Source organism: Pinus tabuliformis, chromosome 2_1 (assembly GCF_031772625.1).
Source record: "Pinus tabuliformis cultivar Carrire ecotype Pingquan chromosome 2_1, CPIR1, whole genome shotgun sequence".
NCBI lineage: Eukaryota > Viridiplantae > Streptophyta > Pinopsida > Pinales > Pinaceae > Pinus > Pinus tabuliformis.
In genome coordinates, this window is record NC_142299.1 from 758,334,360 (window position 1) to 758,360,366 (window position 26,007).

General features: G+C 38.3%; 1 protein-coding gene across 9 annotated transcripts in view; it reads left to right on the top strand.

The window, feature by feature from the left end:
* The window catches only part of PES1 (Esterase/lipase/thioesterase family protein), a 774,423-nt gene that overhangs the window by 452,952 nt on the left and 295,464 nt on the right, over window positions 1–26,007 (top strand). For all 9 annotated transcript variants that reach the window (XR_016253909.1, XR_016253908.1, XM_089403248.1 and 6 more), the window contains 2 exons: window positions 4,299–4,457; window positions 4,654–4,758. Coding sequence is in view for 7 of the 9 variants with exons in the window: in XM_089403248.1 (XP_089259374.1) it covers window positions 4,299–4,457; window positions 4,654–4,758 (264 nt within the window). In the remaining 2 variants the exon portion in view is untranslated. The remainder of the gene's footprint in view (window positions 1–4,298; window positions 4,458–4,653; window positions 4,759–26,007) is intronic.

Sequence of the window (26,007 nt, forward strand, 5' to 3'; positions counted from 1 at the left end):
GTTGTCGGGCCAGATGAAAAGATAAAAATGAGGAAAATTGTCGTTGAAACGCCGAGAAAACAATGTCCCCGGCAACGGCGCCAAAAAATGTTGTCGCGCGGATTGACACGACAACGCTCAGACCGGGGGCTGTCACTCTGATCCCCGATCCCTCCGTTTAAGCCTGTCTCCCGCGGCTAAGGGGGGTAGTCCCTGTGAGATGATGAGACCAACTGTCGACCAGTTGGTTGGGAGACACGAGATACGCTATAAAAAGGACGCGATGGATTTGATTAATTGAGCAGACCAGTGCCTTAAGAGATTGAGTTTAAAACGATTACTTGTTAAATGATATAGAAATATAAGCCGTGAACAACAATCATTTGTCATCAAAAGGTATCAGCCAAATCACGATGACCAGAACGATATCCAGCAACTGAAAATTTAGAAAGATGAATGCTTTAAACCACCACGAATCATAAATCATTAACCAGATATCAATTTCGTATCTCGACTTGAAAACTTAGATCTCAGCATGAAAGATATAACATGATAATTCCCGAAAATAACTGGATCTGAAAAAAAAAGAAAATTTTTCAAATTTTTTTGTGCTAAAATGAAACCTAAAAACCCTAAACCCTAATAAAAACTGCATAAAGCAAAATCTAAAACCCTAGAACAGAAAAAATTGAAACCCTAAGACAACTGATTAATTTACAGATTTGGCCCCTTAACAGCCAGATTCAGCAGTAAGCACGGAAAACATTTTCAAGAACAGAAATTTCAGATCGTCACTGTGAAGAACTTCAGAAAATCTCTCATGCAAACTTAGAAAAATAGACCGAATGATAGACCCAGGATCAAATCCAACTGGGCTCACAAAATGCTTGCGGGAGTTGGCTGGTTCAGCCGAGAACTTCCCCGAATGCCCACAAAATTTCATTCAATGATGTTTTCTGCACAGCTCAAAACAACTGTCAATAAAGAGGGCAAAATGCTGCTAGATCTCAGGAAGTAATGGAGATACCTGCCATTACTTTAGAAACCCTAACAGCACCCAAACCGCAGCAAGTGAACAAGATACATGTGCTCACAATACTCTACAAAAAGCTATTATTAACGGCTGAAAATAACATATGCAGAAAATGAAACAATCTCACAGCATTTTAAGAGAGTAACACCAGCAAGATATGGACCCCAAAGTCTTCCTTTATTAACCAGAAACAGATTTACAAGAGAGCTTCTTCAGTATCTGACTCACAGATCGAATCATCTGAAATGGCCACCTAAGACCCTATATAAAGGAAATGATCCCAACGGCTAGTTCGAATGATCCATGTAGAAATGATCTCGACCGTTGACGAGGATCAAGACATATCTTGATCTCATCCGTCGATTTATTCACTTAAAATATTATTTTATTTTATTTTTAAAATTTTAAAATTTTTTATTATTTTTTATTTATTTCATTTTTTAAATTTTTAAATTTTTTGAATTTTTTATTTATTTCATTTTTTAAATTTTTTATTATTTATTATTTTATTTTATTTATTTATTTATTTTTTTTAATTTTTAAATTTCTTAATTTTTATTTATTTTATTATATTATTTCATTTTTTAAATGGATCATCGAACTAAGCCTTTGGAAACATCACCTAGGACCTAGGACTTAGGACTCACGAGGGGATTTAAAGCATTTTCAACTCTCAAGACACATTTCATGATGACTTTTTACAATTTACATCTCAAGGGAACAAACCCACTTAATACAGACCCTCACAAAACACCCAGTTCTGCGACACAACTATAATCTAGCAGATCAACACACTAGGATTCTCCTAAAGTTCTAATGACAAAATCCATCCCGGCTTTGGGGTCAGGTTTGAAGGAAAACTTTGCCGATCCATGGATCGGTGAGACGAAAAACCTTCCGGGACGTAGATTACCACTAGAAAGTTAGGTCCACCTAGGCAATACACATACACGACTCATGTCTGCTAAGATTATTTACAATTCATACATGCAGACTGGGTTTACAATCAAAATGATCAAGCTGCTGATGACTGCAGGATGGTACGGAAACGCTGATCAGGTGTTGCCCCCTTTTTGCAAAGAAAAGGGGGGTGTACTGCATGGGTAGTTGACCAGTAGTGGTCAGCAGAGTGTAAGAGGAATATGCTGTGTCTTTAATGACTGCATAAGAGAGAGTGTAACGTATCATTAAGAGAGAGAGAGAGAGAGAGAGAGAGTTATGTAGTGCCATGTGAGTCATCAAGGAGAGATGTGTGAAGTGATTGAGGTGATGAAGGTAAGGTAACTTGTAATTCCTTTTAATAATAATATCATATTATCATAAAGGATAATAATAATAATATTGATGATTAAGTCGAGATTGAATTATTAGGATTGATTAATCATAAGTTAAGTGATTTTCCTTCAACTATACTTGATTATCAATTGATGCAAGGTGATTTACTATTTCTGCAAAGTCATACTTGAGATGTTAGACATGACTTTCTTTTTTAGAAATTCACTCTAGAATTGTTAGAAATGAGATTTTATTTAAGGAAATTCATCCTTGAGTTGCCAATTTTCAACACTCCCTCTCAGTGAGGGAGGAATTTATTTTTGCAACAAAGATCTTTGCTTTCTCTGCTCATCTCTGTTCATCTCTTCTATGGAATAATGATGTCTCAATCTAATGAAGAAGAATCATAAGGGAGATTCATCTATCACCCTATATCCATTGATCTTCCCATCTTGACACAAACTTGGGGGGGATTACCACTTGTCAACACATGACAAGGATCATGCACAACCAAGCTTTACCATAAGAGTCAAGTGGTAGAACACCTACATCCACAGACTTTGGTGGGATTACAACTTGTCAACACATGACAAGGATCGCGCACAACCAAGTCTCATCTTTGCTTGGGGGGATTACCACTTGTCAACACATGACAAGGATCATGCACAACCAAGCTTTACCACACCCATTGGCCAGATGGGTGGCAATCCCAACAAGCCCAACTTGTGGGTAGGATGCATACTAGGGTATACTCTTGGCAAGTCCCAGACTTGATGGTAGGGGGGATTACCACTTGTCAACACATGACAAGGATCGTGCACAACCTACAGTCAAGAGTTCCCTCAACCCTAGGAGCTCTCCTGGCTCCATTCCCAACTTGTGAGCTCAAACAAGAGGGAAGAGCATAGCTTAGTGTTCTCGATCATCCATGACCGCCCCCACCAGGAAGGGTCACATCTGTTAGTCCAAGTTGCTCTTTGATTATCAAGAAACTCCCTTTTTGGCAACGGCTTGGTAAGTATGTCAGCGATCTGATAATCAGTTACAATATGATGGAGTCTCACTGCTCCTCTCTGCACCATATCCCTGATATAGTGATATTTAATCTCAATGTGCTTGGACTTGTCATGGAATGCGGGATTTTCTGGAAGTCAAATCCCACTCTTATTGTCACAATATATTATTGTCATATCTAGTACATGTTCAAATAGCTCTCCAAAGAGCTTCCTCAGCCATACTGCCTCATAGCTTGCCATGCTAGCAGCAATGTACTTGGCTTCAGCCGTGCTAAGATACATTTGTTGGTTATTGAAGATAAAACCCCTGTTTGCAGTGTTTTAGATATCAGAAATAAAGTTACCTCTTAGACAAAAAGATGGAAAACTCGCTTTTCATTGATGTACATTAATCTATAAATACACCCAAAACACTAACAAAATATGAATCCTAACAGGTCCAGCCAACCCAAATGCTTTGACTGCCTGGACTTGGATTTATCGACTTGTACATTCCATGGCTATTTATAATGTGTTAACAATGATTATCTTATTGATCACACACGTCTTATTGTTAAAAGTTAAAACAATATATCCCATAAGTTTCTTGATCTTTCTTCGTTTTCCCCCTTTTTATAAAATGCATCTTTTATTGCAGTGATCTTTAAAATGTTTACACCAGGTGAAAGTTAAAGATAAAATTATGAACAGATGATATTTCGATCATAATGTATAGGCTAAAAAAATATGTTTGGTGCTTTCGAGAAACTAATATTTACCTCTATAATTAGTACCATTTTTCTTCTATGAATATTTATTACTCATGGATTTCACAGTAATGTTATCTACTTGCCTTTTTAATATGGTTCCTCTTGAACATTCTCGTTGAGGATGTAGTACACGTATGTGTTGCTCCAGTGTTTACAAGTTTCCAAGTTTCAGAGAAAGTTTTGATTGTGATAAATGATTTCCATCAGTATTTTATGTAGTAATTAAAATTGGCTTTGTAACTGCAGGGCTTGTGAAATATGTAGAACAGACAATCAAGTTAGAGCACAAGGTTTCGCCCATGAAACCAATCTATCTTGTCGGAGATTCCCTTGGAGGATGTCTTGCATTGGCTGTTGCAGCTCGTAACCCCACAATTGACCTGGTATTAATATTGTCTAATCCAGGTCAGTTGAAGAATAACATAAATTGGAAATAATTCTCAGATTTTCCAAGCTGTGTGAAGCCCAAATTATGTATGATAACTAGATCCTTGTTAATATTGATCAACATGTGTTGTGAATTCATTAGAAAAGTGTTTTTTCGTCTGCACATCATGTTTAAAAGACTACTAAATATATATATATGTGTTTTTTCCATTAGCGACATCATTCAACAAATCGCAGCTACAACTGATCTTACCTCTATTGGAAGTTATGCCTGCTGAATTCGATAAGACTGTTCCTTATCTTCTCAGCTTTATTGTGGGTATGTAATCGAAATCACAAGATAGAATTTAGATTATTAAATAAGAAAGCTCAGTGTTTCAAGGATTAAAGAGAGAATAAAATCCACAATTATTTTCTTACAAATTTCAAATATGCACATAACCACGGTTCTAGCTGAAGTTGGAGATAAGAAACAGAAGTGGCATACAACCTTTACTGAATTCCAAGTGAATGTAATCTCTTTGTTGTACAAAGGTCTTCTCATTTAACTGGCAATTCCATACAATCTCTATCATTTGTATTGTCTTGAGAAATATTCCTTCAGTAGGTAAGTCTGGTGATGAACGTACCATCATCCTAACCTCTCATTATGCTAGCAATCCAATATCATAGAACATGTCTTGCATAGGTTCATTTTACAATGTGTCAAGCCCTAGTTGAAAGACACTTATTATTTTCAGCATCACCTATCTAAAAATTATTATAATTACATTCCAGAAGCGCATATTTATCGCCCTCTATAATGATGGTTTATTTAAGAAAAGTATGAATTGGAATAGTTGTCATCTTCAATGATGACATGGTTGATCCTCCTCGAGTCATCTCACTTCCATGGCCAGATTGTATCTAGAAATGAAGAAGTATGTCTGACTATTAGATGATCTCTTGTTAGATTCTTTGTTATGAATTGGGAGGGAGCAGTTGTTCATAATTATGAAAACTTACAAGCTGGAGAGTACTTCAGGCATGGGTTTGTCAACCGTTGAGATTTATTCTCATCTCAATAGAACAATCAAGGGCTTTTCTTTTTATTTGTCTTGGGTTCAAATGAAAACTTTGGAATGGAATCATAAATAAGTGTTCAGGAGTTTTGGTTAAACCACAAGTTGCAAGATCATAAGGTCATTGTGTGAGATTGTTTTGTTCTAGACTAGTCATTATTGAGCACCATTGTGAGTTTTTCAATCAGTGCCAAATGATAATGCTTACATTGGTAGGAAGAATGATCTCTCACGAAATGAAGTGGTGGAAATGTTCCCAGGGTAAACTGCGCCCTCTTCCAACAATTTCCGTTGCTGGCTGCTGGATGGAACTAGGAATTCCGCCCTCAGAAGTTCTCAAAAAATTCTTCAAAATTAATCCTAACCTCATCTCACCAAACCCACAAAATCCCATAAAGGGTTTGGGATAGATCCACAAGTCACTGTGTGAAACTTTCAATCTATTGCAACAACTAGAAATTATTCTTCTAATTGGTTAATTATTAAGTAGTTTATTTGTTACGACAAATAACGAATAAAATCAACACTGTAATTTTCACCATAAAAAGCTTGCGGAAAATAAAATGTTGGAAACTAAGAAATAATATGCACACACACAAAAGTTTGATGCAATTATTTTTGGACAGTTGTCCCCGAAAAAACCCAATGTGGGAAAACAGGTGGAGCAAATGAGGGTTTTATTATTATGCAATAGTGAAATTATGAGTACAATAAAATGGATGCCAATTTGGCGATCCTCTCTGAGAGAAATACTGGCAAAATCACTAAGGAAATTTTACCCTCCTCCATAAGCAATCCCGACTCAATCTGACAAATCGAACTCAGCTATCCAAACCCCCTGCGCAAGCTTCTGCGTTGCCTCTGCGCAGCATGTAACTCGCACTCCCTGGATCTTCTGCTGCTCAAGTCGTTTTGCCTGCTGCGACTTAGGAAATGTTTCCCCTGCCCTCTGGAATTTTTTCCTAGACTCTAGAATCTGAAATGACCTCCTTTTTAGCTAAATCGAACTGCTTTGTTGAAGCTACTATGTAGTCTTTGTGCAACTTCCTGGAGAAACAACTCAAACTCCTCTCATTGACTCATCAAAACTTTAAATATTCCTCTGGCCTCACTATCTCTGCCCCTCATTGTCCCTACGTCTCTTTTCTGGCTCGAACTTCTCTCAGTTGAATCACTGCAGCTCGGAAACTCGATCTCTACCAAGGAACTCGACCTCTAGTGTGTTTTGCTCCAACCCCATTGACCCCCTCTTATAATCTCTAGTTGACTCACCAACGACCATGATTAAATCCTCATCAATGACTGAGATCATCTCTGAGTCGATCCATGTGAGTTTCTAAAAGATTTCTCACCTTTCTCAATTAATTCCTATTAGTTAATCGATTTCCCTAACTTAAATTTGGGAATTTATAATTATCGATCAATTAATTTAATTGATGTGTCTCTATGTGTAATTTTTAGAAACGATTTCTGGGTTCTAGAGATCTCATGTGTTTTAGCCTCTCCACAAAGTTTGAGACTAGAGCACTATCCAATGCTACAAAAAATAACACATCGATGTCCCAAATCTGCGTGTTGCTCCCACAAGTCTGCTAGTGAAGCCATAGAAATCGAACTGTTGCAAAATGGGCCAAAACTCCCTCAAGAAATCCTCCCCAACTCCTAAGAAATTTCTCTCCCAATCTCGAAGTGATTCCCAGCTCCCCAAGCCTCCAAAACACCTGCTCTCAATAAGTACGTAGAAGTTGGCAATAAACCCAGGCGCAGGCCTTGGATAGACAAATTCAGCCCTCCAATTTACAACACTTTCAGCTTGCAAATATCCAAGGGAAAACTTGTCCCCCTTGTGTGAAATGCTTTGCAAAATCTCTAGCCCAAGCTCCCTTGTTTGTGGGCTCTTCTCATCCACACGAATTTTCTTTTGCGCCTTAGAAGAAGCACGCACCAATTGAAGGATTACTTGCAAATTTGGCACCTCAATTGCCTGGAACAAACTCCCAAATACTCTCATGGGGTGACACTCGAAGTTCACCAAAGGTAGAGGTGTAATTCCCGCTTGGGAATTCCTTGTGCTAAACAACATTGGTTTGCTTGGCTAAACAACTCAAGGAAACTTGTGTTCAAAAGTTAGATGGTCAAAAGATACAAATGAAGGTCTCCTCTCCTTATTTATAATTGCTAGCCTCCTTCTCTCCCTTGGAAGCCCCCACTATTTTTCTCTCCTAATTCACACCCCTTCCTGTTTTCTCTCTCCTCCAAGAGTGCAAGTTTCCTTCTTGGGCCAAATTTCTCTCTCTTGTGGGCCCCATGTTCCACTAGAGTTGCAATTTCCCTTTTTCCTCCTAAGTCCCAATGTCGGAATTGCCTCCTCTTCCAAAAAATCGTCTCTAATACGGAAAATCAAAATTGGGGATATTACAGTCCTCCCTGGAAAAATTTGCTTGTCCTTAAGAAATGCCTGAACAAGCACCCCCTCTGACTGCTAATCACCACCCGTAATACTAGGGTCCCAAACATGCCACTGAGTCATCCCTGATCTCTGCACTGCCTGGTCATGAAGGAATCCCTCGATACCCAGATTCCAAGCCATATTGATCATTGTGAAGCACCCGTTGTTCCACTTACTATCCAACCAAGTATAGGTACCAAAATCCCTCTACATACTATCAATAAGTAGACCATCATGATAATGTAGGATTCTGTCCAACTCCCCTTAAGGCTGACCTACCGAGTAGTCCACCCCCTACACTCCAAGAGTAAACTCCGGAAGATGCAATCCAATCCCCGTGGGGATGAAGTCCCTTTCACATGGGCTTCCCCTGATATCCTCCTACTGACCAACCTGCCATGCTGATGGAGTTCCCCATGCCATCAGGGGGTCATAAAATCGTAATGGAAGATCTGAATGATCTCCCGGTGTGGTAACCATCTCATTCCTAAAGGTCACTGAGTTGTTTAGTACTATGATGCCTGGGCCCTGTTGACCACTACGTGTCAACTTCCCATAGCAGTACACCCCCTTTTCTTCGCAAAAGGCATAATTCTTGATTGACGCGTCCGTGCCATTTGACAGTCATCGTCGATTTGATCATATTATGTTGTAAACCCAGTCTGCATGTGTGAATTGTAAATAATCTTAGCGGGGCTGAGTCATGTATGTAAATTGCCTAGGTGGACCTAATTTTCTAATGATAATCTACGTTCCGGAAGGTTTTTTGTCTCATCGATCCATGATTGGTAGAGTTTTCCTTCAGCCTAACCCCAAAGCCGGAATGAATTTTGTCATTAGAATCTTAGGGGAATCCTAGTGCGTTGATCTGCTAGATTATATTTGGTCGCAAAACTGGGTGATCTATGAGGGTCTATGTCAAATGGGTTTTCCCCCTTCGGATGTAAAATTGTAAAAGTTATGATGTAAAGTGTCTTGAGGGTTAGGAAATGTTTTAATTCCCTCATAGGTCCTGAGTCCTAAGTCTTAGGTCCTAGGTGATTTTTCCAAAGGCTAAGTTCAAGGATCTATTTAAAAATAAAAATGAAAAATTGAAAAAAAATAAAAAGATAAAAGATATAAAAAATTAAAAAAATTAAAAAAATAAAAAAAATAAAAAAATAAAATAAAAAATAAAAAAAATAAAAAATAAAAAATAAAATAAAATGAAAATTTAAAAAATAATAAAATAATAATAAGTCAAATTTTTGAGTAAATAAATGCAGAATTTCAATTTTTTAATATATTAAAATGCATTTAAAAATTCAACGGATGAGATTAAAAGATATCTTGATCCTCATCGATGGTCGAGATCATTTTGACATGGATCACTCGAACTAGCCGTTGGGAATTTTTTCTTTAAATAGGGTGTTAGGGGTCATTTGAGATCATTAGATCTGTGAGTCTTGTGTTGAAGAAAGCTCTCTTGTAAACTTTTTTTGGTGCAAATAAAGAAAGACTTTGGGGTTGAAATCTTGCTGGTGTTACTCTCCTGAAGTGTTGTGAGCTGTTTTATTTTCTGCATAATTTTATTTTCAGCGATTAGTAATAGCTTGGTGTAGAGTATTGTTGAACACAGGTATCTTGTTCACCTACTAGGGTTTGAATGGTGATAAAATTTTTGAAATAATGGCAGGTACCTCCATTGCATCTGGAATTTAATATTGTTTTTTTTCCTCTTTATTGATGGTTGAAGTAAGCTGTGCAGGAAACCCTTATTGAAGAAATCAGTGGGCGTTTGGGGAATTTCTCGGCTGAACCAGCCAACTCCCGCAAAGCATTTTCTTGCAAAGCCCAGCCAGTTTCGATTCTGGGTCTGACATTTAAAGTTTATTTTTTTTGAATTGCATGAGAGATTTCTGAAGTATCTCATAGTAGATCTGATATTATGAAAATATTATTTGAGGGTCACTGACAAATCTGGTTGTTGTAGAGTCACAAAGCTGTAAATATTGTAACTAATTTGTAGGGTTTTAGTTTTTATACATATATTCTCTGGCTGTCTATATTTCCATTACAGGTTGAAGAGTTTTCTGAAGAGTTCCAAGGGTTTGAGCAGCTCCTTGCTATTTCTTAGGATTTCTTTGTGTTACAGGGGCATTTTGAATTCTTTTTTGAGGCAAATCTGTGCAGTTACATCACTCAATGCTTCCCCTGCATCTGTGTGTTGTATTCTCCTTGCTGCCATTCCACTGCATGTACGCAGCCCTTTAAGCCATCATGCTCAACGCGGATTGCTGCAACACTGCCCACGCAGCTCCAACGCTCACGTATTTTTATTGACCTGCATAAAGCGTGGCTCCATGCATTGATTTGTCCTACGCAGTCACTCCACGCTGGCCATCCCACATACACTGCAGCCTGTCTCACGTGGTTTCATTCCATAGCGCTGGCCTTTTCCACGCGTTTCCCCTCTTTGCGTACTCATTCCCTTCACCACCTCCGTCCTCACGCAGCATCACCTTAGCTTTTACGCATTCATCCTCGTCCCTTCACGCTGCCCTCTCCATCTGCATGTTGCATCATTGTTGCGTGTAATTCTTAGCCAACATCTTCATCTCGCAGCCCATCCCATGCTACTGCCATTAAACCTTCCTTTCTACATGCATTTGCAAGCAATCCACGTGCTCCTACGCTATCTGCGGCTCTCTCACTGAACCATGCAGCTGTTTACCTGTGCGTGCAGCTTCAAAGCGTTGCGTTCGAGCCCTCTTTGCATCACTGCTCACATCTACGCGTTACCTTTCCTGCCGTCGAGTTCTCTTTTCTCCTCATCGAGCTCCTGCACAAGACGACGAGCAGCCAGACATTTACAATTTTCATTCCTATTAATCACCACGTATGTGCTTGGTTGGTTAGGGTTAGCGTTCATCTTTTGATTTCGATTTTTCTTACATCCTTAACGTTTGTGGCTGGGGTTCATCATATGCAGTCGTTTCCAATTCCGACTTTAGGTTCTACGCTTGAAGCGTTTCAGTTTCATTTTCATGTTTTTGGGTGCGTACATTTCTATATAGTGTAGTTTTAGTTTAGAATTATCATCTTTTATATTTATTTGCTTTAACCTTTGTTTTATTTGGATCTTAAATTTACAATTTTATAACCATATTAAAAAAAAACTTTTAATTTTTATTTTTTTATTTAGCTTAGGTTTAGTTAGTTTTTTTTAATTTAGTTTGCTTTAAATTTAAATTTACTTTTAGATTTTAGATTAATTTTAGTTTTATTTTATTTTGACTTTAAAAAAAAAAAAAAAAAAAAAAAATTAAAAAAGGGGGCATAAAGTAGTTTTCTTTTATTCAGTTTTAGAGTTAGATTAGTCTAATAATTAGATTTTGAATTTTAATTTCAGTTTTAGATTTATTTAGTTTTGTATAATTTTTGACTTGGAATTTTTTTTTTTCCAAAAAGCATAAAAAGTAATTTTTAGACTTTTTATTTTGTTCTATAGTTTTGATTTTTTTAGATTTAAGTTTCATCTATTTAAACTTTAGCTTTTGCTTAGCCCAGTTTTGTTTTATTTGAAAATATAAAAATACAAAAAATTTGGAAATATTTTGCCGGATTTAGTCTTGGCTCAAGGATTTGTCATGTTTGCGAAATATCTTTTATGCGGAGACTAAAATTTTGATGTGGGATTAATATTTATCATTTCTTTATGTGGTTAAACATGCTTAAATGTTCATTTGAAGATTAGCTACATGAATGTGATCTCTGGTTAGCATTTTACGTGATTGTTTAAAGCATTTAATCTTTCAAAATTTTAATTGCTGGAGTATTGTTAAGCCATTGAGCGTTTATTGATTATCTCACATTTGGTAAAAGTTAATCTTTGTTTGAGTTATCTAATGGTAAACGATTGTTAATGAGTTTATATTTCCGCAGCATTTGATAAATAATCGTTTAATCATTTTATTTCATAAGGCACTGGTCTATTAACTTAATAAAATCAATTAAGTGCTTGTTTCCCCTCGCGTCTCCCAACCCAACCCATAGGGTCTACCCCCCTTAGCCGCGGGAGACAGGCTTAAACGGAGAGATCGAGGATCAGGGTGACAGCCCCCGCTCTGAGCGTTGTTGTGACAATCTGTGCGACAACATTTTTTGGCACCATTGCCGGGGATAGAGTTTTTCTGTCCTTGGTCCTTTCCTTTTGAGCTTTGCCGTGTTTCACTTCTTGTCCGGGTGGCGATTCCATTTCATATATCATCTGCAAGAGTGTATACTAGAAGACATCCAAGTAGTCTGTGCAACCCTGCTCCTGATCCTGAAAGGGCTCTCAGGGTACGATTACACAAACTCTCTTCTCGTACACTTCTTGTTAACCTTGGACAAGAAGCCCTCTCTGATATCCATTTGCTTTTTACTAGTCAAGTTGGGCACAACATCATGGATATATACGCCCCTTGCGATTTTTCTAACATTCCAGGTATCCCAATGATCTTCCATCACTTGGGATAGATAAGTTGCCTGACTTTCAGGGAGATAATGCGATTAGTGCTAATTCGCATTTGAGAGATTGTAGTATATGGATGGCTAAGTATGCAAGGTCTGCTGATTTCGATCATGAGGATGTTAGAATGACTCTTTTCATCTTAACTTTAGGGGGCGATGCCTATGATTGGTTTGCATAAAAGCCTCAGAATTCATTTAATTCCTTACAATCGATCGTTGATGCCTTTAAGGAAAAGTATGGAGATAAGAGAGAAGGAAGACACCTCGTAAAAGCTATTAGCATAATAAAAAAGAGAGAGAATGAAACTGTTGAAGAATTTAACAAAAGGTTTAATGGTATTGTTAGAGAATTACCACAAGACTATAAACCTACAGACAAATCTCTCCGAGATTTTTACATTGATGCCTTTAGTCCTGAGCCATCTTATGAATTAAGGTGTGCTAGGCTTAATGATTATAGAGATTGCCAAGCCTTAGCTATAGAGCTTGAAAAGGACAAGGCAGCATCTGGGAAGTCTGAGATCCCAGGTTTCAATAGGGCTGCTACGAAACTAAAGGAACCTAAAGGAAAAGTAGTTCAAGAACCTGAAAGCGAGCTTGTTTAGAAATTGCTCCAAAAGATCGAAAGCATGGAAATCAATCATAATAAGGAGATAGCTACTTTGCAGAATAGGTTGATCTAAATGGAAAGAGCGCAAATGCAAAATTTCCAACCTTGAAATAATAATAATAGAAATAACAATTGGCAAAAGAAGGGTCAGTCTAGTGAGCAGAGACCTCCTAATCCGTTAACTAATTTGGTTGATAATGCTCCTCCTTACTGTCGGGTTTGTGATGCTCTTCATGAAGAGGCCACTTGTCCCATTGTTAGAAGGATCTTAGATAACGGGATGTTTGGGGCAGGTGATCAAATAAATGTAGTGGGTAACAAATTTCCTTTGTCTATGGATGATTGGATAGAGGTCAAGGAAAATAGTCGTGACGTTATGAATCCTTCATCAGCTTTTAGCATAAATAACCTTGAAAATGAAGATGACATTTTGGCTAGGTTATATGGTGAAAAACCCTCTCTTGAGCAAATCATGGAAATTGCTAGAGATAAAGGTTTGACCTATCAGAGAAGGGATAAAGATCAGAGCGGGAATCAAATTCCCCCTCGAACTTTTAACCCTGGTTTAAACTCTGGATTAGATGTCGATTTGGGAAGTTGGTTCAACAATGCGAAAATCTGGGTTCCTGTCTCCAAGATTGCTAAAATCCCTTCCCAAAGAGATAAGTTACTAAAAGCTATTCAAGGTCCTCAAGTAAATACTTCTCAACAGAAGACTCGGGAAGTTGACTATCACGATGCTCCCATATATTTGCAAAGCTTAGATGCAGATAACAAAGATCACCAGCCTTTCTTTATCACCTTGTTAGTTAATGGATATAAATTGAATAATTGCATGTTGGATTCTGGTGCATCAGCTTGTGTAATGACTAAAAGGGTCATGGAACAGCTTAACTTAAGAGTTTCTAGACCCTACTATAACATATGTGCCATGGATTCTAAGAAAATTGAAGTACAATATCATGGAAAAGCAAGCTTACGCTCTGGTCAAGTCTCTTAAGCACTTCAAAACTTATGTGGGTTATTCTAAAATCATTGCTTTTGTCCCACATTCTGCTGTTAAAGTTATATTAACTCAAACATATTGCTTAGGGACTCGCGCTAGGTGGGTTACTAAAATACAAGAATATGATTTAGAGATCAGACCCACCAAGCTAGTCAAAGGCCAAGGTTTGGCTCAAATGTTGACTGAAGGTAACGAAAAGACTCTTGGTTTATTTTGTCTTAGCGATCTATCTTTGCCTGAGTTGCAAAGATTAGGAGAGCATGAGTGGTACAAGGACATCGTTTATTACTTGATGAATCTTACATGTCCCAGCCATTTAGTTGCTCATAAGAGAAGGGCTCTTAGACTAAAAGCCACTGAGTATTGCCTTATGAAGTATGGCCTTGGATGGAGAAATCCTGAGGGCATAGTGCTTAGGTGTGTTGATGACATTGAGTCCAAGAAATTAATCTCTGAGTTTCATTCAAGATTTTGTGGTGGTCATTATGCTGCTAGAACTACCGCCCACAAAATTCTAAGAGCCGGTTGTTATTGGCCTTCAATTTTTTCTGATGTGCATAAGTTTGTTAGAACTTGTCAAGCCTGTCAACTATTCACTGGGAAACAGAAGCTTGCTGCCCTGCCCCTACAACCTGTCATTGTAGAGGCACCTTTTCAGCATTGGGGTCTGGAATTCATAGGGAAGTTCCATGAAAATTCTAGCAATGGCTACTCATGGATTTTGACTGCTACGGATTATTTCACTAAATGGGTTGAAGTTGTTCCTGCTAAGAATGCCACAAAAAAGGTTATTATGGATTCTGTTGAAAATAATATCATTACTAGATTTGGTGTCCCTGCTAAGATCACTACTGACAATGCCAAAAATTTTAGTTCCTCAGAGTTTTCATCTTTTTGTTTCAAGTATGGCATTGTCTTATCTCATTCGTCAAATTACTATCCTCAAGGTAATGGTCTGGCCGAATCAAGTAACAAGAATCTCATAACCATTATCAAGAAGATAGTAGGAGATAATAAGAGATCATGGGATAGCAAAATCAAGTATGCTTTGTGGGCAGATAGAATCACTGAGAAGAAAGCTACTGGTAAATCTCCCTTTGAATTAGTTTATGGCTTAGATGTGACCTTACCTATGCACCTGAAATTACCAGCTTATCAGCTCCTTCAACATTTTTCTACTAATAAAGATGTTGTTCAGAATAGAATAGATCAGATTGTGGAGTTAGATGAAGCTTGTAGGACAACTTTTGATGCTATATGTAAAAATCAATCTAACAGAAAAGCTTTGATAAATTCTCTCGATCTAGATCTTTGCAAGTAGGAGATATGGTACTTCTTTGGGATTGCAAGAATGAAAAACTAGGAAAACATAAGAAGTTCGACAGTTTGTGGCTGGGACCGTACATCATTCGAGATATAGCTGGACCAAACTCATTCCACTTGAGTAGATTAGATGGCGAACCGCTTGATCTACCTGCGAGTGGCCAAATGCTCAAGCTGTTTTTCAAAGATGATATCTAATGCCATAGGGCATCATTTGTATTGTATTTCTAACCCTACTCCTTGTTATTTCAGCATTTTATTTCTGTTTTAGGATTAGATTTACTTTCCTTGTTATTAAATGAAGAGCTTATATCTTTCATGTGCTTAAATGTTATATGATGATTTTTGGATGGACACTACTTATTTCTGTTGTGTGTCACGTGGTTGCAAATTTTGGATTCTCACATTCCTGCAGTGCAGCAACGTGTCCTAAATAGAGCCAGATGTTGACCACTACGTGTCAACTTCCCATAGCAGTACACCCCCTTTTCTTCAAAAAGGGATAGCGCTTGATTAACGTGTCCGTGCCATTCGACAGTCATCGTCAATTTGATCATATATGTTGTAAACCCAGTTTGCATCTGTGAATTGTAAATAGTCTTAGCAGGGTTGAGTCATGTATGTAAATTGCCTAGGTGGACCTAATTTTCTAGTGATAATCTGTGTTTCGGAAGATTTTTTGTCTCACCGATCCATGATCGGCAGAGTTTTCCTTCAGCCTAACCCCAAAGCCGGAATGAATTTTGTCATTAGAATCTTAGGGGAATCCTAGTGCGTTAATCTGCTAGATTATATTTGGCCGCAGAACTGGGTGATCTATGAGGGTCTATGTCAAATGGGTTTTCCCCCTTCCGATGTAAAATTGTAAAAGTCATGATGTAAAGTGTCTTGAGGGTTAGGAAACGTTTTAATCCCCTCATAGGTCTTGAGTCCTAAGTCCTAGGTCCTAGGTGATTTTTCCAAAGGCTAAGTTCGAGGATCCATTTAAAAATAAAAGATAAAAATCTATGTTGCCAGGAAACGTGGGTTCGGGGACGGGAACGGGGACGGGGACGGGGACGGGGACGGCATTTTTGGAAACAGGGTGCGTGGGTTCGTCGGGTAATATAATAATATTAAATTTTAATAATTAAATTTTATAAATTATAAATTTATAAATTATAAATTTAGAATTAATAATATATATGAAATTTGAATTTGTATATTTTTTCAACTTTAAACAAGAAAACTTTAATGATAATCATTTAAACATGCACATCATTGAACATTCAACATTGACATTGAAATTTCAAAATTTATCACCAAAAAACTGTTCATTGTTTACATATTAACATGAATCATGATATGGGACAGATTTTGTCACACACAGCTGACTAAGATACACTAGCCAAGTTTCCTACAAACTCAGGAGTACGCTCAAAAATCCTAAAGTATTCTGAGTTCTCAAAGACTCAACATTTTAAACTTTATTTTATTGGGCTGCCTTGTGTGTTTGGTGGGACAACAGTGAAATATCTGCTGCCAGCAGCCATAATTTATACTTTAATGTAGCCACAAGCCTTAAAAAAAACCACAGAATTTATATGTTAATGTAATGATTCAATTTTTCAAAAATTAAAATATATATACTATGAACTGTTTTACTTTTTCCTGAACAAATTCTGAACCATTTAATTGGATTTTGTTGATCCATGGTGAAATTACATTGCAAGGGCAAGCAACACCATTGTTAGAGGGTAGATAATGAACTGGCTTGAATGTTGTGTAGATGATTGAGTTGAAATACATTCTCACTGAACGGTTTATATTGTAAAGAATAGCACAGAGCTATATTCAGTGTATGAATGCATTTATGTAATGCCATTCATTAATGCAAAAAATGATGAAGATTTTCTGCGCTTTATTAATCTAATTGCAACTATTTCAGGTTAAAAGAACTGAAACGTATACTTCTCATATTATAGTATATAGTATAAAAAATTAAAAATTTAACAAGTCTGGGCTGAGTAAAGGTAAGTTTGTGGCATTGTCATCTCTGTTTAGGGCTTCGGTTGGGTACAAGAGTCTGCATGGGGAGGCCGAGGTCTGTTCCTTAGTGAACAGTGAGCTGTTTTGTGTAAAAAGTGGCATGAATCAAGCCCTACAGCTCAGCGTTTGACAACAACAAGGAGGAGGGACTATGCCGCAGCTGTAGGAGGCAAATTGAGTGTATAAAAGTGGACTGACAGTTGTGGATCATGTTGCAGACAGTCCGAAACATCAAGAAATTGTGACATTCATTCCGGCAAGCCTTTAAAAGAACCCAAAGAACCCAACTCGAAGAACCCAAGAATCCAAGAACCCATTAAAGGAAAAGAATCCAATTTTTTTTTTTGAAGAACCCAGTTCTTCATGGAAGAACCCGGTTCTTCTGGGAAGAAACCGTACCCAAATCCGGTACTTGGGTGCGGGAACCCGGGACGGGTTCGAGAACCCCACCCCCGGGTGCGGGAACCCGTGCAACATAGATAAAAATTGAAAAAAAGAAAAGAAAAAAAAGATATAAATAATTAAAAAATAAAAAATTAAAAAATAAATAAAATAAATAAAAAAAATTAAAAAAATTAAAAATAAAATAAAATAAAATAAAAATTTAAAAAATAATAAAATAATAATAAGTCAAAATTTTGAGTAAATAAATGCAGAATTTCAATTTTTTAATATATTAAAATGCATTTAAAAATTCAACAGGTGAGATTAAAAGATATCTTGATCCTCATCGACGGTCGAGATCATTTTGACATGGATCACTCGAACTAGCCGTTTGGAATTTTTTCTTTAAATAGGGTGCTAGGGGTCATTTGAGATCATTCGATCTGTGAGTCTTGTGCTGAAGAAAGCTCTTTTGTAAACTTTTTCTGGTGCAAATAAAGAAAGACTTTGGGGTTGAAATCTCGCTGGTGTTACTCTCCTGAAGTGTTGTGAGTTGTTTTATTCTCTGCATAATTTTATTTTCAGCCATTAGTAATAGCTTGATGTAGAGTATTGTTGAACACAAGTATCTTGTTCACCTACTAGGGTTTGAATGGTGATAAAATTTTGGAAATAATGGCAAGTATCTCCATTGCATCTGGAATTTAATACTGTTTTTTCCCTCTTTATTGATGGTTGAAGTAAGTTGTGCAAGGAACCCTTATTGAAGAAATCAGTGGGCATTTGGGGAAGTTCTCCGCTGAACCAGCCAACTCCCGCAAAGCATTTTCTTGCAGAGCCCAACCAGTTTCAATTTTGGGTCTGACATTTAAAGTTTATTTTTTTTGAATTGCATGAGAGATTTTTGAAGTATCTCATAGTAGATATGATATTCTAAAAATATTATTTGAGGGTTACTGACAAATCTGGCTGTTGCAGAGTCACAAAGCTGTAAATATTGTAACTGATTTGCAGGGTTTTAGTTTTTATACATATATTCTCTGGCTGTCTATCTTTCCATTACAGGTTGTAGGGTTTTCTGAAGATTTCCAAGGGTTTGAGCAGCTCCTTGCTATTTCTTAGGATTTCTTTGTGTTACAGGGGCATTTTGAATTCTTTTTCGAGGCAAATCTGTGCAGTTACATCACTCAACGCTTCCCCTGCATCTGCGTGTTGTATTCTCCTTGCTGCCATTCCATTGCATGTACGCAACCCTTTAAGCCATCATTCTCCACGCGAATTGCTGCAACACTGCCCACGCAGCTCCAACGCTCACGTATTTTTATTGAACCGCATAAAGCGTGGCTCCATGCATTGATTTGTCCTGCACAGTCACTCCACGCTGACCATCCCACATACATTGTAGCCTATCTCACGCAGTTTCATTCCATAGCGCTGACCTTTTCCACGCGTTTCCCCTCTCTACGTACTCATTCTCTTCACCACCTTTGTCCTCACGCATCATCACCTTTGCTTTTACGCATTCATCCTCGTCCCTTCACGCTGCCCTCTCCATCTGCGCGTTGCATCATTGCTGCGGGTAATTCTTAGCCAGCATCTTCATCTTGCAGCCCATCACACACTACTGCCATTAAACCTTTCTTTCTACATGCATTTGCAAGCAATCCACATGCTCCTATGCTATCTGCGGCTCTCTCACTGAACCACATAGCTGTTTACCTGTGCGTCCAGCTTCAAAGCGCTGCATTCGAGCCCTCTTCGCGTCATTGCTCACATCTACGCATTACCTTTCCTGCCGTCGAGTTCTCTTTTCTCCTCATCGAGCTCCTGCACAAGACAACAAGCAGCTAGACATTTACGATTTTCATTCCTATTAATCACCACGTATGTGCTTGGTTGGTTAGGGTTAGCGTTCATTTTTTGATTTCGATTTTTCTTACATCCTTAATGTTTGTGGCTGGGGTTCATAGTATGCAGTTGTTTCCAGTTCCGACTTTAGGTTCTACGCTTGAAGCGTTTCAGTTTCATTTTCATTTTTTTGGGTGCGTACATTTCTATATAGTGTAGTTTTAGTTTAGAATTATCATCTTTTATATTTATTTGCTTTAACCTTTGTTTTATTTGGATCTTAAATTTACAATTTTATAACCATATAAACAAACAAACAAAAAGTTTTAATCTTTATTTTTTTTATTTCGTTTAGGTTTAGTTAGTTTTTTTTTAATTTAGTTTGCTTTAAATTTAAATTTACTTTTAGATTTTAGATTAATTTTAGTTTTATTTTATTTTGACTTAAAAAGGGGGGGGGCATAAAGTAGTTTTCTTTTATTCAGTTTTAGAGTTAGATTAGTCTAATAATTAGATTTTGAATTTTAATTTCAGTTTTAGATTTATTTAGTTTTGTATAATTTTTGACTTGGAAAAAAAAAATTCCAAAAGGCATAAAAATTAATTTTTAGACTTCTTATTTTGTTCTATAGTTTTGATTTTTTTAGATTTAAGTTTCATCTATTTAAACTTTAGCTTTTGCTTAGCTCGGTTTTGTTTTATTTGAAAATATAAAAATACAAAAAATTTGGAAATATTTTGCCAGATTCAGTCTTGGCTCAAGGATTTGTCATGTTTGTGAAATATCTTTTCTGCGGAGACTAAAATTTTGATGTGGGATTAATATTTATCATTTCTTTATGTGGTTAAACATGCTTAAATGTTCATTTGAAGATTAGCTACATGAATGTGATCTCTGGTTAGCATTTTACATGATTGTTTAAAGCATTTAATCTTTCGAAATTTTAATTGTTGGAGTATTGTTAAGCCATTGAGCGTTTATTGATTATCTCACATTTGGTAAAAGTTAATCTTTGTTTGAGTTATTTGATGGTAAACGATTGTTAATGAGTTTATATTTCTGCAGCATTTGATAAATAATCGTTTAATCATTTTATTTCATAAGGCACTGGTCTATTAACTTAATAAAATCAATTAAGTGTTTTTTTCCCCTCGCATCTCCCAACCCAACTGGTCCCCAGTTGGTCATCCATTATCCCATAGGGTCTACCCCCCTTAGCCGCGGGAGATAGGCTTAAATGGAGAGATCGGGGATCAGGGTGACAGCCCCCGGTCTGAGCGTTGTCGTGATAATCTGTGCGACAACATGCCCCATGCTAGTCTCATAAGGGTGCCACCATGCTGTCACTATGCCACTCTAGCTCTAACAGGTTTCCCATCGTGGACACACTACATCCTCCTCCCCTACAACCTGGTGACAAAATATCGAAGAAGACAAAAATCATCCTACCCAAGTATATCTATGATGTCAATATTTACCCATGCATTGCTAATTCCAATCTTGAGTTGCAACTCGACACCCCTGCCTTGCCAAACAATGGAGGCCTCAACGATCCCCCATGTGTCAACACCAAAGTGAGCTAGATCACCCTCGATTATGGTCCTTTTCCTTGCGAAATGGAGTGGCCTATCAGCTAGCTGAATCGCTGGATCCCATAGCTACACCTGCCGCGGCATAGCTCTGACAATTGTGGGAATCCATTCACGTCTCGTCTCTAGTCCCTGCATGCAACCAATATATAGGCTCCATATATCTTGAGCTAATCAGATGCATGCTAAACTACCTTGTGCATGCCACTGTGTAGTACTAATGACAGCTGGAAGCCACATGTGCCAAATAGCTACTGCTTGAATGCAGCCGCTAGATGGGTATCTAATACTTGCATTCGACTCAGTGTATGTGGATTCGTCATGCTCCTACCAGCTGTCACCACTAAGTCTGCTGTTCGCCATCTCGATAATGTGCCAATATAATGTTTGGAGCTCGGACACATACTGAAAAACTGCCTCAGTCGTACATGGTATCCTTTGCTCATGCAAGATCCCGACATGCCCTACGGAAAGAGTGGCACATGTCTCCCCCGTGACTAGTTCCCTAAGTGTAGGCTCAGTGATGAACAATATGCCACACTTGCAGAAGGTCACCTCATCCCCCAACCTGTGCTTGTCAACTTGTGTACCGACTCATTGCCTTCTCGTGCCCATAGTGTCAAAGGACAACAACCAAATCATCTGTGCCTGCAAGCAATATAGAAGAGGGACAGGGATGCGAGTCCCCATGGATACCATCAAATGTCGCTCATTTGCATCCCCGTTGATCCTGGGTGAACTACACCCAAAGGTATCCTTGGTGTCTCCTTCCATAAGTCTCCTTGGAGGAAATAATCTAAGACCCCGCTGTCCAACACCATACGCCCCTGTATACCACCAAGCATCCTTGTACTCGACATGCCACTGTACACTGACCTATTCCTGAACACCACTGGATACCCCTTTCTACTTTTGTACCATCCTAAACCGTATTGTGTCCTATCCGTGTCACTGTAATTGACACTCCCTGCATGTACACAATGCGATGTGAGCCTCTCCTCCTTCTCCACAATGTAATCCCCACACATGACGACACACCACCATGGATCTCCATGCCCATTTGCAAACCACTGCTCAATGTTGGATGCTCCTACACATCCTTGGATGTCATGACCTAAAGCTATAACAGTACACATTAGGCCGCACCTGATCGACATCATCACCTCCACTGTCGCATCACCATACCCTGTGATGAATGGTTTTCCCCTCAAAATCCTCCCTGAGGGACCTGTTGTCGCGCAGATTGTCACGACAACGCTCAGACCGAGGGCTGTCACCCTGATCCCCGATCTCTCCGTTTAAGCTTGTCTCCCGCGGCTAAGGGGGGTAGACCCTATGGGATAATGAACGACCAACTGGGGACCAGTTGGGTTGGGAGACACGAGAGGCAACAAGCACTTAATAGATTTTATTAATTTAATGGACCAGTGCCTTGTGGGTTTGATGTTTAAATGATTATTTACTAGATGTTGCGGAGATGTAAACCATGTACAACAATCATTTATCATCAAATAACTTGAACGATGCAAGACATCCAGTAAAACCACAATGCTCTTATAATGATTAAAGCTCAATAACGATATCTAGAGATTAAAATTTCGAAAGATAAATGCTTTGAACAACCACGCAATTATGAACATTAACTAGATATCATTTTCATGCAGCTAATCTGATAAACATTCATTCCATTTCAAAAAAATTTGAATCTCAGCAGGAAAAAATAGAACGTGATAAGTTCCCGAGACAAGACTGAATCTGGCAAAAATTTTCCACAATATTCTTTTTTATGATTTGGCAAAATTTGAAATCTAATCTAAATCTGAGACTAGAGCTTTAAATCAAAAAAAAGTTAAACAAACTATAAAAGCAAAACCCTAAAATTTTTATTTTTAGTTTTATTTTATTTTATTTTTTATTTTTATTTTATTTCTTAAAACAAAGCTTAAAGTTAAAATCTAAACTAAAATAACCAAAACTTGAAGTAATTAAAAATTAATCTAAAACAGGACCCAACAAGTGAATCTTCCTATAGTGATGCTACCACTACTCTGCTCCTTAGTGTACTCTGTGCCCCACATAACTGTGGAGAATCCCTAACCCGAAACAAGGCACTGTCTCGTGCCCTGCCACTGCCATCTGTTATAACTCAAACTAGCAGGGGTCCTAAAAGGGGATCTTTGAAGCGCTACTACTAGGCTAAGGGAAACAATGGGGCAATAACCCAGTGTCACCTCAGCTAAGGCTCCCTGCTCTTTACAGACTTTCATCGATGTGAGGACACCCATTATGATGAGGATCACTAAGTGGATAGATCAATGATAGGGTGAGGGGTGATCCTAGAAGCCTATTCACAAGAGTGGTTCAAATATGTGGCTTGCTTGCTTTGGGGGCAAGGCTTAAATCTCTCAAGGAAGGGCTTAAGGAGAACTTCAAGGTTTAGGTTTAGGGTATGTATCTTATAATGGAGGTTCCTAGGCCTTGAAATTCTTGTGAGAGCTTGGATTCCCTATGATACTTGAAGAATTACCCTTAATAGTGTATGGGACCACACAGGACCAAGTGGACCCGGGGGTAGGTCAGAGGGGTAGTGTCTAGCTACCCATGATATGCTTGACCTATTCCAAAGGGAGAAAGAGACCAAAGAAAGAACTTTTAATGCAAGACAATGTGAAGGTCCCAATGAGGCTTGTAGCTTAAGGAAACCAAGGGGAAGATTCAATCTCGAGGCTAGGGCTTGAGATATCTCAAAATCCCACTGTCAAAATTTCTTCAAAATTGGAGGGCACCTAGGAGACACACTAGCACAGTAGGGGTCAAGAGATCGAATTTTTTGGATAGCTGGTTTGCAAGATAAATGATGCCCTGGGGGACCTAATGGGCTAGGCCTAGAAAAGGAGAGGGAGTAGGGTAAAAAAAGGGTTAAGGTGATCACCTTTGGGTGGACCACTGCCTAATCCTTTGGGGAGATTGGAGTCAGGTAGAATTATGACTATGGACCTTTGAATTTTCTAGGTCAAGGAGGCCTCAAAGACAACTTCGCTTAGCACTAGGGCAGCAATAAAAGCACTTTCAAAGACTTTATACTTCGATTTTGCAAGATAGATGGCTTGTCAAGATGAATTTCAGTAATGAAACATCCCTGTTACCGCTTGAACTAGCAGTAGATTTTGTTCATATTACATGGCCCATACATTGAGAGATGCTATGATAGAGGCAAAATTCCACAATTTTAAGCAGTAAATGCATGTAGCAATTAGCCCCAGAACAACGAAAATCCCAGTCCAATGTATATGAAAAAGAAAAACAAGAATAACATTAAGGCATGTACTTAAATGTAACAGAATATATCCAACCATTCACAATTGACAAGAGAGAGGCTCCAAGAGAAGATAGACCAATATCCACACATCAAAATTCATCCATAAAAGCTCCAATTCATCCGCTAGAAAAAGTGCAAAATTCTTTAAAGAAGAGAGAGATCCAAACCAAAGTGATGATGAGAAAATAAACTCATCTCACTTGTATTTATACATAACTTAGGAGTTCGAATTAGCCTCCTTGCCACTTGGACTACATAAGCCCCAAAAATAAAATAATGTTCCGATAATTCAACTTTTCGTGACAAGCCCACCAAACTAGCTCATAAATGAAAAATTGAGCCTCTCAAAAGGTCAAATAATAATCTATGCATGTCGTAGGGCCCTCTAAGAGGCCTAATAAGGTCCATGGGTGACACAATGAAGAATAGGACCCTCAAAAGCAATGGACAAGGGGTTGGCCCCATGTAACAACCTTTGGTGCTCCAAATGACATGTGGGGGCACACAAGTATCCTCATGGGTCTTCAAACAAATCGAATATTCCTGTAGATTGTAATGTCCCTTGCTAAATTATTTTGGAACAAGATTAATTTCTACACTTTTGGGCCAATTTGGGAGGTGACGGGGCCCATTACATTTTTATTAGAAGACTTAGGAGTTAGAAGTTACTTTGGGATTTTTTTAGTAGCATGTGGGGCCACCCACACAAGGAAATACGCACTCCCTAAGCCAATGGTTCGAAATGCACGAGAGGGAAAATTGAAGGCTTAGTGAGGGACCCACGAAGGAAGGAAAAAGGAGGGAAAAAGGCTCCACGAAATCTATAAAAAGGAGGCAACACTCTTCATTTGACATCTTTGGCATATTGAATTTCTTCTTAGTTGCTTGAGCTACTTAAGTGAATGACTTATTGTTTAGCATGAGTTTTCCAAGTGGAGAACTCACCCTTTCTTCGGGGGACTTCGAGTGCCACCCTAGAGAGGTTCATGCATAATCTTCCGGAGGTGATTTTTAGTGTGATTTCTAGCAGTTGTATTAAGAGTCTCTAGGTGGTGCGTATTTCTTGAGGACGTAGTGGGGAAACTGAGTTGAGATCCTTTGAATTCTTCAGAGGAGTTATTGTCGGGAGAAAATCCGAGAGAGAGGATCTGGTGATTCACTGCCATTTGGGTGGGCTTTTGGGCTGGAGGAGATAGCTTCCTTCAGTGAGGATTTCATAGGTCATGGGGCCAGCGCAGAGGGAAGAGACTGGGCACACGTGGGAGGTGGAGACTCAACCATTGGAGCTGTTCCTTGCTGGGAGAGATAAGGGAAGTATTAGTGGAGGAGATTTATACCTTTCCGGAGTATTTAAGGAAAATTGTGTTGGTGTATTGACAGTCAGGGTGCTTCAGTGGTTTTGGAGGGCGTAGGGCTTTTGGGGGTCGATTTTGGAAGGTCAAGATAAGGCCAAACC